Source organism: Micromesistius poutassou (genome assembly GCF_964030765.1).
Source record: "Micromesistius poutassou genome assembly, chromosome: 12".
Classification (NCBI taxonomy): domain Eukaryota; kingdom Metazoa; phylum Chordata; class Actinopteri; order Gadiformes; family Gadidae; genus Micromesistius; species Micromesistius poutassou.
The window spans coordinates 3,267,939-3,285,438 of record NC_140282.1 but is presented as its reverse complement, the minus strand read 5'-3'; the positions used below and the strand labels follow the sequence as shown (position 1 = coordinate 3,285,438).

Below are 17,500 nucleotides of genomic sequence, written 5' to 3'. Positions count from 1 at the left end.
GTTTTCAGCCATGAAGTGCACTGACCAAACTATTACTGACACTACACACGCACACACACACAAGGACATGCTCAAACTTACATGCACAAAAACACACACATGCACACAAACACACCCACACACACACACACACAAGCACATGCAAACGTACCCCCCCCCACACACACACACACGGAAACGCACGCAAACACAGACACACAAACACACGTCGACACGCAGACTAACGTTGGTGGCCGTCCGTCTGTCCGGAGGAGCCGAGCGGCCGTTGACCTGCGCTGACCCCCCTCCTTCCTGTCCGACTCCCTGCAGAGTTCAGGTCAAGGAGGAACGGCTCTGACAACAACCCCCCCGGAGCCACACTCTTCCCCTGTAGCGGCCCCTCAACTTCATATGAGCTGGGGAGAAAACAACAACAACGACAAGGAGAATACACATTGAGTTGGGCTGCAGCATTTGACGCAGCAATGAAGCATGTAAAGGTCAGGAAGCGGATATTTCTCTGTCGAAATTCCCCGCCCTCACTCGCCTCTAAACCCATAGAGCCGAAAGTCCCGCCCTCTCTCCCCTCTAAACCCATTGAGCGGAAAGTCCCGCCCTCTCTCCCCTCTAAACCCATAGAGCTGAAAGTCCCGCCCTCTCTCCCCTCTAAACCATAGAGCTGAAAGTCCCGCCCTCTCTCCCCTCTAAACCCATAGAGCTGAAAGTCCCGCCCTCTCTCCCCTCTAAACCCATAGAGCCGAAAGTCCCGCCCTCTCTCCCCTCTAAACCTATTGAGCTGAAAGTCCCGCCCTCTCTCTTGCCTCTAAACCCTGAGAATACCTGGGAATGGAGTTACTCTTTCTCTCACTCTTCCCCCTCGTTCAATCACTCTCCCTGTGTGTGTGTGTGTGTGTAGCAGCATCTTCATGCGTGTGTGTATTTGTGGATGTGTGTGTGTGTGTGTGTGTGTGTGTGTGTGTGTGTGTATGAAGTGAATGTGTTACCCATTAGTGGGTTCCACTAATGAGTAAATAAGTTTTCTTGGTAACCTGCCCTGCGTCCATCCCATAAACAAACTCAGGACAACCGCAAAAAGTAGAGCAGAGCGAGTCTTCCTTTCCCCCCCCCCTCCTGGTGGGAGACCCCTTTAGCTCAGATAGCTCAAGCGATCCAGGCCATCCAGATCCGGGTTCTCTGTAGTAGCTTAGATCAGATTCAAGATGGTGGTACTACATGCCGACGTCACAACCGCAGAGTCTGCTCGGTTCTGCTGGAGAACAGAGTCAGGGGTGGAGGGTGGCAGCAGGTAGATCCAGTCATGACAGAGCCCTGGTGTGGCCCCTTTGGTCTGACCTCTGACCTTTGACTCAGGCTGGACCTGGAGATGCCCTCAGGTTTGCGTGGGTAGCCCGACGATACCTCCAACCCGACGATACCGAATGCGTCGAATCAGCGACCTTCATCTGGCATCAAAGAAGTTACAAGAGAGTACAAAAACACGCCTGTCTGCACTTCCTCCACCTCCAAGACTCTGCAGCGTGCACCGCCAGCGTTGTGATCAACCAGAAAATATTTGTTTGGATTTGATTCCCCAATGGAGAGCCCAATGAACCCGACAGGAACGGAACCAAACCAGAACCAGACTTGAGAGTGTTGGAGTTGTTTGTCTCCGGAAGATGCCTTCAATCTCGCCCCGAGACGGACTGAAATCAACTTTGAAGCCCGCTGCCTCCACCCCCTCCTCCACCCCCTCCTCCTCCACCCGCAGTCTGGGTGGAGCGCATTGCTCACACATTAAACACACACACAGACCCAGAAACCCCTTAGGACTCACCTACTGCCTCGTGTTGTCACCTATGTGTTGTCACACACTGTATAGTGGAACTGACTGGGCACACACCAGTGGTACAGGTTCAGGTTACTTTATTTGTACCCGTAGGTAAACTTGTTTTGCAGTTTAAAAGTTGGCTTCCGTTACACAGTTTCATACATGATCACATGCACACAAACACAAATGGGACAGTCACATAGGTAAAACAATTAAAGTGCTCCAGTGCTAATCCCAATTAGGACACTTAAAACTGACCAGCAAAATTTATACATAGTAAAAACTAGATCAAATTATCTAAAGGTGATAGTCAGTGGTACTGACCACAGGATTGCCAGTTGAAATGCCTGGACTGGTTTGGAAATATGTAGTGGAGAGAGACATTCCCGCCGGGGTCTACTGTGTCTGACAGGTCTGGAGCGCAGACGCTGGGGAGGAAGACGCAAGCGGCCGGCATGAGGTTTGAATCGGCCTGACGGTGTTAGGGCTGATGAGGTGCAGCAGTCGGGCTGAACTCTGCTCCGTTCTGTCACCGGGGGGATCACAGCACTATAGGCTCTGTGTCGACAGCATACATAACCCCTAACCGCCGTTTGAGTTGGACCACATCATCAGCATCTAGTCTCTAGATGCTCTATGCTCTATGCATCCCGCTCTCTCCAAACAGGGATACTTCTCCACCCAGAAAGTTAAGCCAAACAAACCGCTCAAACAAATGACGCCTTCCAGACTTTCAGGCCAACCTGCTGTATTAAATAAATATAATATTTAGAATCTGTCCATTTTTTCGTTGATTGAATTTAATTCCGGATCCAAGTCCCACCTCGGGGGACGAGGTTGAGATGGAGTGTGATTCCAGAGTGATGTCCAAACAGAGGGGTTTGAAGGAGCAATAAACACGCAGGGTCATGTCGACCTTGTTAGTGTCACGGGGCCCCGCGCGGCCCTCTCTGTGTGACTGGGGCCCCGCACGGACCTCTGTGTGTGGACGGGGGGGCCGTGCAGGGTCCTCTCTGTGACGGGAAAGGAGCAGAGAGGAGCAGAGAGGAGCAGAGAGGTGCAGAGAGGAGCAGAGAGGAGCAGAGAGGAGCAGAGAGGGGGCAGTATGTGTCTCCTGATCACGCTCACTAACCCCGGGACTGACGCAGACGGGCTGCACTCAATTACTGCATCCTCGGCTTCTCATACACACGCATGGACACACACACACTGGACACACACCCGGACGCACACACCCGGACACACACACACACAAACATGGACACACATAAACATGGAACCTGTAGCGTCTCCATCTTCAACAAACTCTCACTTTCAAACATGTAAACAAACAAGTGTGCTTCACCCTTGCTCCAGGTCCCCAGCCCCTAACACATCAGGTCTCCTGCCCCCCCAGCCCCCAACACATCAGGTCTCCTGCCCCCCCAGCCCCCAACACATCAGGGCTCCTGCCCCCCCAGCCATCACAGCTGCTCAGGGCTGCAGGCTGTCTGTCACAATGAATGACTGACTGACTGACTGACTGTCTGTCTGGTTGACCGAACAGATGAAAAACTAGACTAGATGTCTACTATGCATCCTAACCAACTTAAGTTTGTACCAACTTATATGTTGGTGTGTGTGTGTGAGTGTACACATATGTGTGTATGTGCGCGCGCGTCTGTGTGTGTATCCGTGTGAGTGAGGTGGACGCTGCTGTTACATTAGAGACTCGGCCTAATGACTTTACACGTGTTCGTATGGTTCACGTGTTTTATTTGGCATCGCCCTGCAGATAATCATAAAACAACATCACCAACAGCCTACCGCCTCATAAATCCACCTTGCTGAGCGACGAAGAACCGCGAGCTCGCTCACTTTCTGCTCCGCTGGTTTTGGGTTATTTTGGTTTGAATTAGCCAAGGGTTTAGCCGTGTTGAGTGACACAAAGGGCTGGTGTAGTGACGGAGGAGAGGCTGCAGACCTGATGGTGTAGAGGTGGTGTTTGGCCGAGACCCCAGGTCCCCCCCCCGGGTCCACCCTGGTCCTGGTCGTGGACCCGGCCTCGGAGTTAGGCAGCAGCCCCCATCTGGACTACTAACTCCATCCCAAGGACGCTTTATAGCTTATTATTCATCCAGGGGAGGATGGGAGGAGGGAGGGAGGAAAAGGGAGAGGACGGAGTGGGGGAGAGCGGGAGTAAGGGTGAGGGAGGGAGGGAGGGAGAAAGGGAGGGAGGGAGGGAGGGAGGGCTCAGTGATTTAAGGGTGATTTGCATGGAGTCCAGAGCAAAACACAAGGAAACAAGGAAATGTTGTGTTGAACCTGGTTCCAGCGTGAGGAGTGTGTGTGTGTGTGTGTGTGTGTCTGTGTGTCTGTGTGTGCGTGCGTGTGTTGTGCATTTGTAAAACATCCACTCTGCTGCTGCTCAGCACTGTGACTCACTTCCTCTCTAATGTGTGTAGCATGTGGTGAATTGTTGTGCGATGATCCAAGAGTTTTCCCCCCAAAAGAACACGATAAATCTCCTGTCCCTCGTTTGAGGAATGTAGTGTCATTGCAAAATAGACACAATGTGGTCAAACACTTGGTTATTAGTTTTTCTGATTAGTTTCGAGATAAAAGAGTGGAGGGCCACAGACCAAACGCTCTGATGAAACGCTCAGAGAGGAGGCTGTGTCGTGGATTTGACCCGGGACATTTGTCTGTCCTGCAACAAGAAGCAAACCAGCTGCCGATCATAAAGGATTGACATCCACAAGCTCCATCCATGTGGACAGAGAGGGCGTATGCTATGCATATCCATAGCATATGGCAGACATTTTCTTCTAACCAGATCCATTTCCCCATCACCCTTCAACGCTGCAGTAATCCTCTCTGTATTTATGGAAGACGTCCCTCAGTATATCACCGAATTATGCTATTTAAGGAATGATTCATGTCTCTATGTCTACTATGTCTCTTTCGCCCACTCCTTGATTGCTCTTGTCAGGATTTTGTTCTACTGTTCCAAGAAGTAGCTCCGTGTTTCTAAAAGCGATCGAAGGAAGGGAACCCTTCTGTAGAGCCAGAATTCATAGAAATTCCCACGGCATAGTTGGTCGGTGCACATGGTGTTCATTAAATCATAACTGCTATTCCTGTCTCTCTATGAATGCGACCATGTGGGTGTAAACACTGAGAGCTCACCAGTCTTCCCATTGTTAAATGGTAACTGGTAAATGGACTGCATTAAAACAGCGCTTTTCTAACCATTGGCCACTTAAAGTGCTTTACAATATCGCCTTACATTCACCCATTCATGCACACATTCACACACCGACAGCGGAGTCAACCATGCAAGGTTAGGGTGAGGTGCCTTGCTCAGAGACCTCAGCTAGGAGGAGCCGGGGATCTAACTAGCCACCTTCTGGTTACCAGCCAACCTGCTCCACCTCCTGAGCCACATGCCGCCATTGTCCTGAACCGGCTCTTCCTTCTGAACCGGTTAAAAGCTGACTGACAGTTCTGTCTCTGTGTCTCTGTGTCTCTGTCTCTGTGTCTTTGTATCTCTGTCTCTGTGTCTCTGTGTCTCTGTCTCGTTAAACGCTATCTGACGGTTCTGTCTCTGTGTCTCTGTGTCTCTGTGTCTGTGTCTGTGTCTGTGTCTGTGTCTGTCTCTGTCTCTCGTTAAAAGCTGTTTGATGGTTCTGTCACTGTGTCTCTGTCCGTTCCCTCAGGAGGAAATGCTGCGAGGGCTTCCGATATGTCATGGGCCAGTGTTTACCTGAAGGTAGGTAAACCTCCTGTCTGAGAGACCGGATCACCACTGGTTCCACTCGCTTCATTTATTGTTTTAAAGCAAAGTCTTGTTCCCTAGAGTGTATGGTATAGACAAGCAATACAAAATGATAAGGGGCAGAAACAACATCACCATTTCAGCCTAATTAATTTCTGCATAACTAATACTAAACAGTTTCTGCCACTAGAGGGCGATATTACTCCTTCATAAAAGAAAGCCATAAGTATGTTTATAATTGCATGGATTATACGCTGTGTGGAGCTGATGGTGAAGTGCCACAAACCCCTGCAGAGGCAGTAGTACTAGCAGTTATAGAAGTTGAACCAGCAATAGCAGTACTCCTAGCGGAACCAGTGGTGGTCCGACGACCACAGTGGTGGAACGAGCTCCCTGCCGATGTCAGGATCGCAGAGTCGCTCACCAGCTTCCGCAAAAGACTCAAAACTCACCTGTTCAGAGTTCACCTAGACTCTGCATAGCCATTCAGTCCCCCCGCCCACTATTGTCTGTTGTACGTCCTGGCACTTAATGAACGCACTTAATGAACACACTTAATGTACGCACTAATGTACGTTGTATTTATTCATAGTACTTAATTGTGTAGCATCTCTAGTAGCTAGCTATCACTGCTGTACACAGGGAATGGGTTAGCCTGGCGATTGTTAGTACTTGCACTTGGTTCTGTGAACATCTTTACTGTACCGACAGCGATATATTGTTTCACATCTTATGACAAATGTACTTATTGTAAGTCTGCTAAATGCCCTATATGTAAATGTAAATCTAGCAGCAGTAGTACTAGCAGTAGTAGTACAGCCAGCAGCAGTAGCAGCAGAGTGCTGGTGTTCTACTTGTATGTCTGCTCTCTCTCTCCTCAGGTGTGGACGTGTGCGCTGGCTCTCCCTGCGAACAGCAGTGCACCGACAACTTTGGACGGGTGGTCTGCACGTGTTACCTCGGTTACCGTTTTGACAGAGAGAGACACCGGACCCACCAATCTCCGTACTGCCTGGGTCCGTCTACTTCCTGCATGTCTCCTATTGGCTGATTGTGTGCAGGACAATAATAATCGGGAGGTGATCTAATCGGGAGGCGTCTGTGTGATTCAAAACAAGTCGGGTCAGGTCCGATCAGGTGGATCAGTGTGGTGTAAAGACCTCACACACCCTGTCTAACGCATGTGCTCACATTCACTCGCACAGCATAGCAGCCTTTTGTAACTCATCTATCTCTAAATCGCTATTTAATTGCTCTCCCTCTTTCTCTCTCTTTCTCTTTCTATCTCTTTCTCTCTGTATCTGTCAGTCTCTCTCTCTCTCTCTCTCTCTCTCTCTCTCTCTCTCTCTCTCTCTCTGTCTGTCTGTCTGTCTGTCTGTCTGTCTGTCTGTCTGTCTGTGCCTCTCTCTTTCTCTCTCTCTCTTTCTCTCTCTCTCTCTCTCTAGACATTGATGAGTGTGAGGAGTCAAACAGCGATGTGTGTGACCACGAGTGTGTGAACACCGTGGGAAGTTTCCAGTGCCACTGTCGCGTCGGCTACATCCTAGCGCCAGACCAACGCTCCTGTGTGCCCAGACATAACTGTGGGTTAATGACCTATAATACCCCACACACACACACACAAACACACACGTGTGTCCGGTCCCCACTAATACAACCAACAAACACACCGGTCACTAACGACACTACCCACAAACACATCACTCATGCACATTTTTTAAGTTGCATGATGCAGTTTTAAAACACAGTGTGTGTGTTCACTGTATGTGTTCACTATGTGTGTGTGTGTGTGTGTGTGTGTGTGTGTACTGTGTGTGTGTTCCCTGTGTGTTTTCCCAGTGAACTCCTCTGGAAAGTCAGACCCCCTGATGAGCACCAGCTCCTGCTCCTTCACCTGCCAGGACTTTGTCAGCATGAAGAGCAGTATCCTGCAGCTCAGGCTGCAGGTGGGCAGCAGCCAGCAGGTACCCCCCAAAACCCCCCCCCCCCCCCCCAAACGCCCCTCTCTCAGGCTGCAGGTGGACAGCAGCCCACAGGTCTCTGGCAGAGCGCCTCTCTGAGCATGTTATAAGGTGCAGTATGACAGTTGACTTCTCTCCTGTTTAATTCTGGTCCCCTTCTGCCCCGTCACCACCGAGGGAACATCTCAGTGGACAGAAAACAATACAACTACTGTAGCTTCAACTCAAGCCACTAGGGGATGCTAATGGGTCACATCACATAAATTCCTGCTCTTTCTGTGTGTGTGTGGGTGTGTGTTTGTGTGTGTGTGTGTGTGTGTGTGTGTGTGTGTGTGTGTGTGTGTGTGTGTGTGCGTGTGTGTGTGTGTGTGTGTGTGTGTGTGTGTGTGTGTGTGTGTATAGGTGCCTGGCTTCCCGATCAGCAGTAACAAGCCGTCTCAGCCTCGAGGGGCCAAAGGTCAGGACGGCCCCTGTCCTCCGGGGCCCGTTGGCCCTCCAGGAGCCCCTGGTGTCCCAGGTAGGCTACTGACCTTTGACCTTGTCACATGGGGTCACAAAAGGTCAACTGTTCAAGCTGAGAACATCTCAATGTCCATTGTTATTGTTTGTGTCTATCCTCCCTAATGTTAGCCCTTGAAGGAGCTAACCGCTAACGTATCGATCCCGCTGAGAGACTATTCAACCCCAACTGTTTACCCTTGAAGGAGCTAACCGCTAAAGTATCGATCCCGCTGAGAGACTATTCAACCCCAGCTGTTGTTTGTGTGTCTGGCCAGTACTACCTTTCTCTGCCACGGATTTATGATTTAAGATTGAAAACTTTTATTTGTATACAGTGTAATGAAAAGCGGCAAATTGAGATAAAAATATAAAAGATACAACATGATTTAAAAGTAAATAACAAAGCAGTAATAGATATATAGCACTAGTATGATATTGCAGCATTTAAACAGTTTAATGGTTGAACAGGTGACTGTACACAATGTCCACTGTCTGTCAGGTAGCGGTCGTGTTCTTTGAGATTGTCAGTGTCACTGATGTGAGCCCCATCTGCCCCCCCGCTGTGTCCCTCTCTAGGACACCCAGGGGAGCCCGGTCAGAGGGGGGAGCCGGGGGGCCGGGGTCCAACAGGAGCCCAGGGCCCCGGGGGCCAGATGGGTCCGATGGGTCCGGAGCCCGATCTGAGCCACGTCAAGAGAGGTCGCAGGGGCCCCGTGGTAAGGATGTCTGTCAGGACCGTCGTCCAGGGGTCTGGAACGTCTGGTTCTAGAGACCTACTGGGTTCTAGAGACCGACTGGTCCTGAGACCTACTGGTTCTGGAGACCGACTGGTCCTGAGACCTACTGGGTTCTAGAGACCTACTGGTCCTGAGACCTACTGGTCTGGAGATCTACTGGTTCTGGAGACCTACTGGTTCTACAGACCTACTAGGTTCTAGAGACTTACTTGATCCTGGAGACCTTCTCGGTTCTTCAGGGCTTACATACATCAGACAGACAAGGCTGTTAACTCAGTTGAGCCAAGTGATGAGAAACCCGCGTCTCACAGAGCGGAGACGCAGCAACACTGCCCCCTAGTGACGGCCTAGGTGTGCATTCAGGTCTTCATGTAGAAATTATGTAAACCCCTGTCATCATAAGAAGTAAGAAGTTTGACTCTGTCCTGTCCTGTACCTCAACACACGTTTGAGGCTTCATTATGCATTAGAAAACTGCTTCTCATTTCACATATGATGTCCGTGTTCATCACACGGGTGTAAGTAAGGGCAGAAGTTAGACAGAGCTGAAGAAGTTCTCCTCAGTGCTTCTGAAGACAGGTGGAAGGTTTCCTTCTGCTCATTGATGTGTTTCCTCTCCATCCCAGGGATCTCCCGGGGCTCCAGGAAACAGCGGACTGAAGGTGGGCCTTCCCTCATCTACGTCTTCAATGTCTCTTCATTTAATCCACCTGCTTTCCATTTTTTATTCTCTCCCTTTGATGTTTTACTGTGTGTTGCATTGGGCGTTGAAGCCATAACTGATAAATAGCATATAAATCCAAAAACAGAGAGGCAGTGGAATTGTTAAGCTAATATTGATCTGCCATTCATTTGTTAATACATGACATCAAGTGCATCAAAGATCCTACAATAACCCTAGTGTCCCTACACTTTCTCCTGTTCCACGTTTGAGTCTGGGGCCCTTTATTGAGTCTGGGGCCCTCTGTCAGGGACGATTTGAGTTTGGGGCCCCTCTTTCAGGGGCTGTTGAGTCTGGGGCCCTCTGTCAGGGGTGGTTTGAGGTGTCTGAGGGCCCCTGTGAAGCCCTTGCGTGCCCAGTGCTAGCTGAGGGCTCTGATCTGATCACCTGAGTGTACCTGTGACTGACGTCCCGTTATGTGTGTGCCCCCCCCCCCCCAGGGCGACCGAGGAGCACCTGGCCCCAGAGGTCCGCCTGTGAGTCTGAACATCTCCGCTGTCACAGGAACATGTTGACGTGTACTTAGTAATGGAAACACAAACACAATAATAAACCTAGCCTGATGGACACATCTTTAGATGGGAAAATAACCTCTAGACAACAACATTAGCTTATGTGTGTATGTTAAGATGTTAAAGGTTCTCACTCTCTCCCTCTCTCTATATCTCTATATCTTTATCGCTCACTCCCTTATTTTTGTCTCTGTCTCCGTCTCTATCTCCCCCCCACTCTCTCTCTCTCTCTCTCTCTCTCTCTCTCTCTCTGTCTCTGTCTCTGTCTCTGTCTCTTTCTCTCTCTCTCTCTCTCTCTCTCTCTACCCCTCCTCTATCTCTCCTCTATCTCTCTCTATCTCTCCTTCTCTCTCTCGCTCTCTCGCTCTCTCTCTCTCTCTCTCTCTCTCTCTCTCTCTCTCTCTCTCTCTCTCTCCAGGGCTCGCCTGGCTCCTTTGACTTCCTGTTGCTCATGATGGCCGACATCCGTAACGACATCATCGAGCTGCAGGAGCAGGTGTTTGGCGGGAGGCGGGGCCTGTCCCTGGATGGCCCGCCCCTCTCCAGCGGGGAGGCGGACCTCCCCGACTGGGGCTCGGGACAGGACGAACTCGTGTTGCGCAGCTGACCCCCGCGTTAAGCCCCGCCCCCCCCCCCCCCCCCCCCCGCCCCCCTTCCCCTCCCGTGTGGCACCTGTCACTCAAACTGAACTGAAAACAGGCTGCTCAGAGCAACGATTGGAGACCCTAAATAATAATAATAATAATACTGGATAACGGTTGAACCTCATAGCAGGAGGAAGGGGAGGAGAAAGAGGCAGAGGAAGTGGAGCAGGAAGTGGAAAAGGAAGAGGAGGAGGAAGTGGAGGAGGAAGTGGAGGACTCTGACGGATGGTGAGAGATGAAGAAAGGGAGAAGAGAGGCAGCAGACGTCAAGGGGTGGTGACTGTGTCTGGTGGTGATGGCGTTAACACGCCGTGACCCCATTCAACCCTGAAGCCGTCCTAGCCGCGCCGTCTCGTCTCGCCGGAGCCCGTCAGGACGGCTGAGGAGGGTGTGAGCCAGCAGGAAGACGAGGAGGAGGGCCTAGCCCCACGGCTCACCGTCTCCCTCAAAAGGAGTGGCTTCAAACAGAGTGGCTTCAAACGGAGTGGCTTCAAACGGAGTGGCTTCAAACAGAGCCTCATTGTCTGCATCTCGGCTCCTTCTGCACACTGGGGATCTGCCTGTGAAGGTCTATCTGGGGACCCCAAGGTCTGTCTGGGGCCCCCATCCCTGGTACTAGGACTCTGCCACAGCCCTGGTTTCCATGCCAACTCCCCCCCCCCCCCCACAGACCAAGCCCCGGACCCTCTTTACAGACGCTGTTGGCCAGTACACCGGTGTGTTTTGTGTTATTGTACAATATTGTATAGAAAGTTCAAGTGTACTTTTATTTTGTCATCGAGGTCATTTGTCCCTTTTTCAACCTGTGATTTATCAGTGAAAATATATTTTTTGTACCAAAACGATAATATAAACTTTTATATTCCGAAAATATAATATTTTCGGAAACATCATGTGTCCTCCCTGTCGGGACACGGGCCCTCTGACGGGACGGGCCTGGTGTGTTCGTACGGGCCGGGGTTCACCCCACGAGGTTCTGACTGAGGAAAGATGTGTGGGGCCAAGAGCTGAAACACGGGCGTCAGCTGAACTCTCGAACCCAAGGAGATAGACGGGCCAGACTTCAAATGAAGAGGAAAAAAATGAGAAGAACAATGTAGGTGTCTTTGAATTCAAAGATTCTCCAGCAGTACATCAGCGAGGGAAGGATAAAGGATAAATGAGGGTGAACTCACAGTGAAGAGAATAAGGTATAAGGTATATATATATATACCTGGGAGATCCAGGTATCTCTATCATGTGACACCAGATTCATTAGGGCTCTCACTCACTCGTCCAAACTCATCAGTTCTCTACACTTCTAACAGGACTCACATTTATAAAAATATATCATACATATATGATATATATATATCTCAATCATACATAGTATATAGACACTGGATTTGAGGAAGGCGGGCTGATCTCAGGGCTGTTACAACAACTGAATTGATTGAACAGCTCTGTAGGATTCAGGGAAAGAGTTCAAAAGCTTTCATCTCTCACTGGGTGGGTGAGAGATGGGAGGGGGTGGGGCTGTGGCGTGTGCGTGTGTGCATTTACGTGTGTGTGTGTGTGTGTGTGTGTGTGTGTGGCGGGGGTGGGGGGGGGGGCCGGTTAAAAGGATATAAATCACTACTGGAGTCACATGTGATAAAGCACGCCGTTCCTAAACATCCCCCTGACAACTGCTCCTCCGTTGCGTGGCTGAGCGCAATTATGAGCCGTGAGAGGTGTGGCTCCGAGGGGTCGGAGGTCAGAGCCGGAGCCGAAGGGGTGATTACTGAACCCGCGGGCCGTCTGACGTGGCCTGTCAGGGCTGGCAGCCCCGTCAGGAGACCCCCTCCTGGAGGAGACGGCGGTACCAGGCCGGCCCGCTGCGTCTCAGCTCCTCAGCGGCGGGTCATGGCGTGATGTGCGGCAGTTCCACCGCCGTTACTTACCTTTTACGACATGGATGTGTTGCGAAAAAATGTAACAGCTGATAGGCTCGGATTGCAGATTTATAAACCTTCGTTAAAATGCTGTGATAAACAACGAGTGATTAGTGGGAGGATTTGCATAAACCAATCCAGCCATCCCTACATTAAATATGTGTGTGGATATATATGTAAGTGTGTGTGTGAGTTTATGTTTGTGTGTGTGTGTGTGTGTGTGTGTGTGTGTGTGTGTGTGTGTGTGTGTGTGTGTGTGTGTGTGTGTGTGTGTGTGTGTGTGTGTGTGTGTGTGTGTGTGTGTGTGTGCCATGTTATTTATCTTACATAAGTGTAGGCTATATCACATATTCAAAACTTTTGAAAACAGTCTGCATGTGTGTGTGTGTGTGTGTGTGTGTGTGTGTGTGTGTGTGTGTGTGTGTGTGTGTGTGTGTGTGTGTGTGTCCGTGTGTGTGTGTGTGTGTGTGTGTGTGTGTGTGTGTGTGCTTGTCCGTGTGTAAGTGTATGTGTATGTGTGCGTGTGTGTGCATGTGTGTGTTTGACAGGCTTCTCATCCAGAAGCCCCGCCCCCTGCCGTGCAGCCAACTCTTAAAGTACAGACGTCGCCCGGCAACAAGGATCAGGAAAAACAACATGAAACAATTTAAGAAGTATGTCGGTGAGCGAAACGCGAGACGGTGAAAGAGATTATCTCACTTCCTTCACCACTTGTCATGCAACTGGAAGTTCCCCCGGGGACTGATAGGTAGCAGCAGAGAGCGGTCAACAGTGCATTGCGCAGTGAGTGCAGTACACCGTCAGACCTGTAGGGGCGCCAGAGCGAGGTCTCCTTTTTGTTAAAGAAGGGAGGTTTGGAACCAGCGGCGTAGCCATCATTTCAGAAGTGAGGGGGACAGATTGTTCAGGAGTAAGCCGAATTCTATTGAGTGATTTATCATCCTCACATTCATTTGTGCCTCTCCTTAGTAGCTGAATAACCAAATAACCTCAAACAGCTACAGTACGGCACAGACTCAAGTAAAATGATCAAAATCAAAAGTTTGAGCTGCCAAACTATGGTTGAGTTGACACAGAATGACCCTCAGGCATATAGGCCTACAGGGTAAATAGCCAGATAATTAAGTGCCAAGTGACAACACTTAACATAGACATTTCATTAAAACATTGTTCCTATTAGCAGTTATGTTAAGTAAATAGCACACATAATGGCATGGACGTGACAAGGTAACTGGGTAATAAGCCACATAATTTATTGCCATTAAAAAAAAACAAAAAAGTGACATAAGAAAACAAGTATCATATTTTGCAGGCTCTCCTGATACAACTATATTACATTACAAAATAATATTGTGACGAAGGACCTCTGAGGACAGGTAAAGAAAAAACAATTTTTTCAGTTCTCAAAAAGAGGCCATGTCCGGGCAAAAGAGGACGTCTGGTCACCCTGTGTACGTACGGCGAACCCATTTCATTCCTACCTGTTCCACTGTTAAAAAAAAATAGTGGCGCTACTTGGTGGCCGTTATCCTGGTAATTTCTCTGAGTGAGAAATACATAGTGTGGCGTGTGAGCGTGTGAATGAGCGTTGAAATGCGTGCGTGTCATGCCCAATGCATGAGACTTGAGAGCCCTGCCCCATGTTACTAATTAATTGAGTGCTTGTAAAAGGTACGGGGGACAGAGGGCACACATACGGAAAGTGCGGGGGACATGTCCCCCGCGTCCGCTACACGCCTGTTTGGAACCTATCACAGACACTCTTGGAAAGGGCAAAGTGGAGAATTGTTTAAGTAAGGGATAATGTATAGAACGCCAGTCATTATCAGGAAATAAGCCCCTACAGGGCAAACCGGACACCGACGCAAAGCGGAGGTGTCTTGCTTCACCCTAAAGGAGCTTATTTTAGATAATGACTGGCGACGTTCTATACATTATCCCGCTTATTACACGGCTACATGCCAAAAAAATAACTTCACACGGTGTGTCTTTTTACAATTTATTTGTTACCAGCATTCGTAGTGTTGATCAGCAGAGAAATAGTCTGCCAAAGACGTTGACGTCACTTAGCAACCGAATCCGCTGAGGTTGATAAGTTACCGGACTACTTGCGGAGTGATACGAAAGATGTGAAAAAAAAAAAATCCACTTTCCTTCAATTCACCACCGGAAGTCGGGAAGGCCCATGCAAGTGAACGCAGCGTTCCACAGCATTGAGAAGAGCCGTGTAATAATGATCAAATAAACAGCTTTAGAAATGCGTGTTTGAGAATTACAAGTCAACCACGTGCAGTGCAGGTTTTATCTCTGCTAAATTAGCCTGTCCTCCATTTCCTAACTAAAAATAACAACAAAAAAATACTTAATAATAAACATAATAAAATATTATAAATAATTACAATAAAGCAAACAATCGAGGAAACCAAAACGTATTTCCGTATCAGAAGTGAGCAATACATGTGAGCTCTGCAACGCAAAGCAGTAAACATACACCTTGTTTATTTCCCCATAGTCAGAACTCCTGTTAGCTTGTGCCTCCATAGTCACTGAGAAGACAAGGCGACGTGTGGGACTCGTACCACATGGTTTGAGAGCCGGTCGGGGGTCATCAGTGTTTCAGGTTACTATGTCTGTCTTATCACTGTCTCGGGTCACATGGCTGTCATGCCTCTCTCACCACCCACTAAAGCTATGTGATGGCATCTGGGCCGGCCTGACCTCAGAGCAGACTGGACTGGGCCAGATGTTTCCTACAGGACAGCAATTTCCTCGCTGAGACGACGTGGTCATCCTGAAATACACTTCAGTGTTAGGAGTTCTGTTGTGAGTAGGTTGCTTCACGTGTGTGTGTATGCGTGTGTGTGTGCGTGTGCGTGTGCGTGTGTGTGTGCGTGTGCGTGTGTGTCTGTGCTTGTGCGTGTGTGTGAGTGTGAGAATGTATGTGTGCGTTGGTATCTGTCTGGGTGAAGGTGTGTGTAGGTGTGTGTCTGTGTGTGTGGGCGTTGGCGTTGGTGTAGGAGTGTGGGTGTGTGTGCATGTGAGTTTTTGTCTGTGTGTGTATGTGTGAGTGTGTGTGTGTGTGTGTCTGTACAGAAGCTGAGTACGTGAGTATGAGATGCTCTATCTATGTCCCAGATCAGTGTTCTTACATCAAGAATGAAGTGCCACCTATATCTAAATTCTTCGAAGGCGGTGCGTGTGAGGGTGTGTGTGTGTGTGATAGGGTGTGTGAGGGTGTGGGTGTGTGTGTGTGTGTGTGTGTGTGTGTGTATGCATGTGTGTGTGTGTGTGTGTGTGTGTGTGCGTGTGAATCAGTCAAAGGACAGATGGTAACAATGGTAGGTGAGACTCCAGTATCTGACAAAGGAAACAGCCCGGATCCTTTTGTTATTTACATATTTATTTGCTGTTCCTGGAAAAACTCTACTATCCTTCGACTTCGTGAGTCAAGCTTCACAGGCGATGAAACCAGCTGCCTCTGCACGTGACAGATGAATCATACAGGCCCCTGGAGAGAGGGCTGATGGATTCAACAGCTCCCTGTTTCCTTCTGCTTGTTGCCAGTGTGTCCTGAGGAGAGTATTTATGAATAAAGCTGGCTCCATTCACCCTGAGAGCAGCACAGTAGAGCTCCATTCATACCAACTTCCTCACTCTGCATGGTGGGAAGGCTCTGCTCAATGACAGCTGCTTCATTCATTCATTCATTCATTCATTCATTGTAATGCCATCACTAGTCCCCCCTCAGCCCAGACGCTGACGGACACGAAGACGAGGAGGAGAGGAGTGGAATCAATATTTGGACCAATCAAAATATGATCCATCGCGAGACCTAAAATCCCAACCCGATAATAAATAGATCCTGCCGTTACCCTTATGTGTGTGCATGCTTTTGTGTGTGTGTGTGTGTGTGTGTGTAGCACGCACACAAACGTGCTATCTCCTTACAGGCGATGGAAGAATCAATCTTCTTAACACACAATGAATGGCACGCACACACACATACACACACACACACGCAGACACGCGCATACACACACACGCTATCTCCTTAACATGCCATGGAAGAATCAATCTTCTTAACATGCGATGGGAGAATCACTCAGACACAGTCACTCACACACACACACACACACACGCACACACACACTCACACACACACACACGCACACGGAGGCTCCTGCACGGAACAGAGGCATGCGACGGAACACCTGACAGGTGCAGGCGTGGTCTGCAGCAGCCAGACACGCAATCTTGACACGCTATTCTTAAGAAGTAAGGAGCTCATTCTTAAAAGTGTGCAGGGCGCCTGCGGCAGCGCACTGGGCGCCCTGGTTTACTTTCTGAAGCCACACCCTCTTTCAGGACCTGTCTTCGGCCACACCCGCTTCCGACCGAGGGCCGCCCGCTGTCAGAGTTGTTGTTAATGGAACGGCTAAGAGGCCTGAGTGTCACGGCCGTGCTGATGACTAATGGGCTGATTAGCTGCTGCTGCTGCTCTGTGCAGCCTGCCACCCGGAACACAGGCCTGTAGCTAGAAATCTCTCTCCTCCCCCCCCGGTGGATCCTGGTCCACTCGGCCCACCTGGGTCCCCTCAGATAGGATAGGTCTGGGGGGTCCTGTCTAGGAGAACCTTCTCTCGGTGACACGACTTTGTTCCATTGGGGAACTTGAACTCTTGGCTCATGTTTGAGGAGGGGGGGGGGGGTCAATACGTTGAATGTACGTTAGTTACCTGGGGGAGATGTCAGCAGAAGAATGAGGTGTCTGAAGAACAACAGACCACATCAGAATACGGTTCTGCTCGTCTTCATTGCCATTGGCTACTGGTGCAGACAACCCCACTAAAGATAGGTGATCGATCCTAAATTGATCCTAAATCGATCCTAAATCGACCTTAAATCGATCCTAAATCTATCTTAGATCTATTCTAAATCTATCTTTAT

General features: G+C 49.5%; 1 protein-coding gene across 1 annotated transcript in view; it reads left to right on the top strand.

The window, feature by feature from the left end:
* LOC311356008 (collagen and calcium-binding EGF domain-containing protein 1-like) overlaps nucleotides 1-10,618 on the top strand; it is an 18,698-nt gene extending 8,080 nt beyond the window's left edge. Inside the window, exons 3-11 of the mRNA XM_084475789.1 lie at nucleotides 5,506-5,558; nucleotides 6,446-6,580; nucleotides 7,010-7,147; nucleotides 7,404-7,528; nucleotides 7,928-8,042; nucleotides 8,603-8,742; nucleotides 9,390-9,425; nucleotides 9,925-9,960; nucleotides 10,415-10,618. Coding sequence (XP_084331915.1) covers nucleotides 5,506-5,558; nucleotides 6,446-6,580; nucleotides 7,010-7,147; nucleotides 7,404-7,528; nucleotides 7,928-8,042; nucleotides 8,603-8,742; nucleotides 9,390-9,425; nucleotides 9,925-9,960; nucleotides 10,415-10,603 — 967 coding nt within the window. The 3' untranslated portion in view covers nucleotides 10,604-10,618. The remainder of the gene's footprint in view (nucleotides 1-5,505; nucleotides 5,559-6,445; nucleotides 6,581-7,009; nucleotides 7,148-7,403; nucleotides 7,529-7,927; nucleotides 8,043-8,602; nucleotides 8,743-9,389; nucleotides 9,426-9,924; nucleotides 9,961-10,414) is intronic.
* The last annotated feature ends 6,882 nt before the right edge of the window (nucleotides 10,619-17,500 follow it).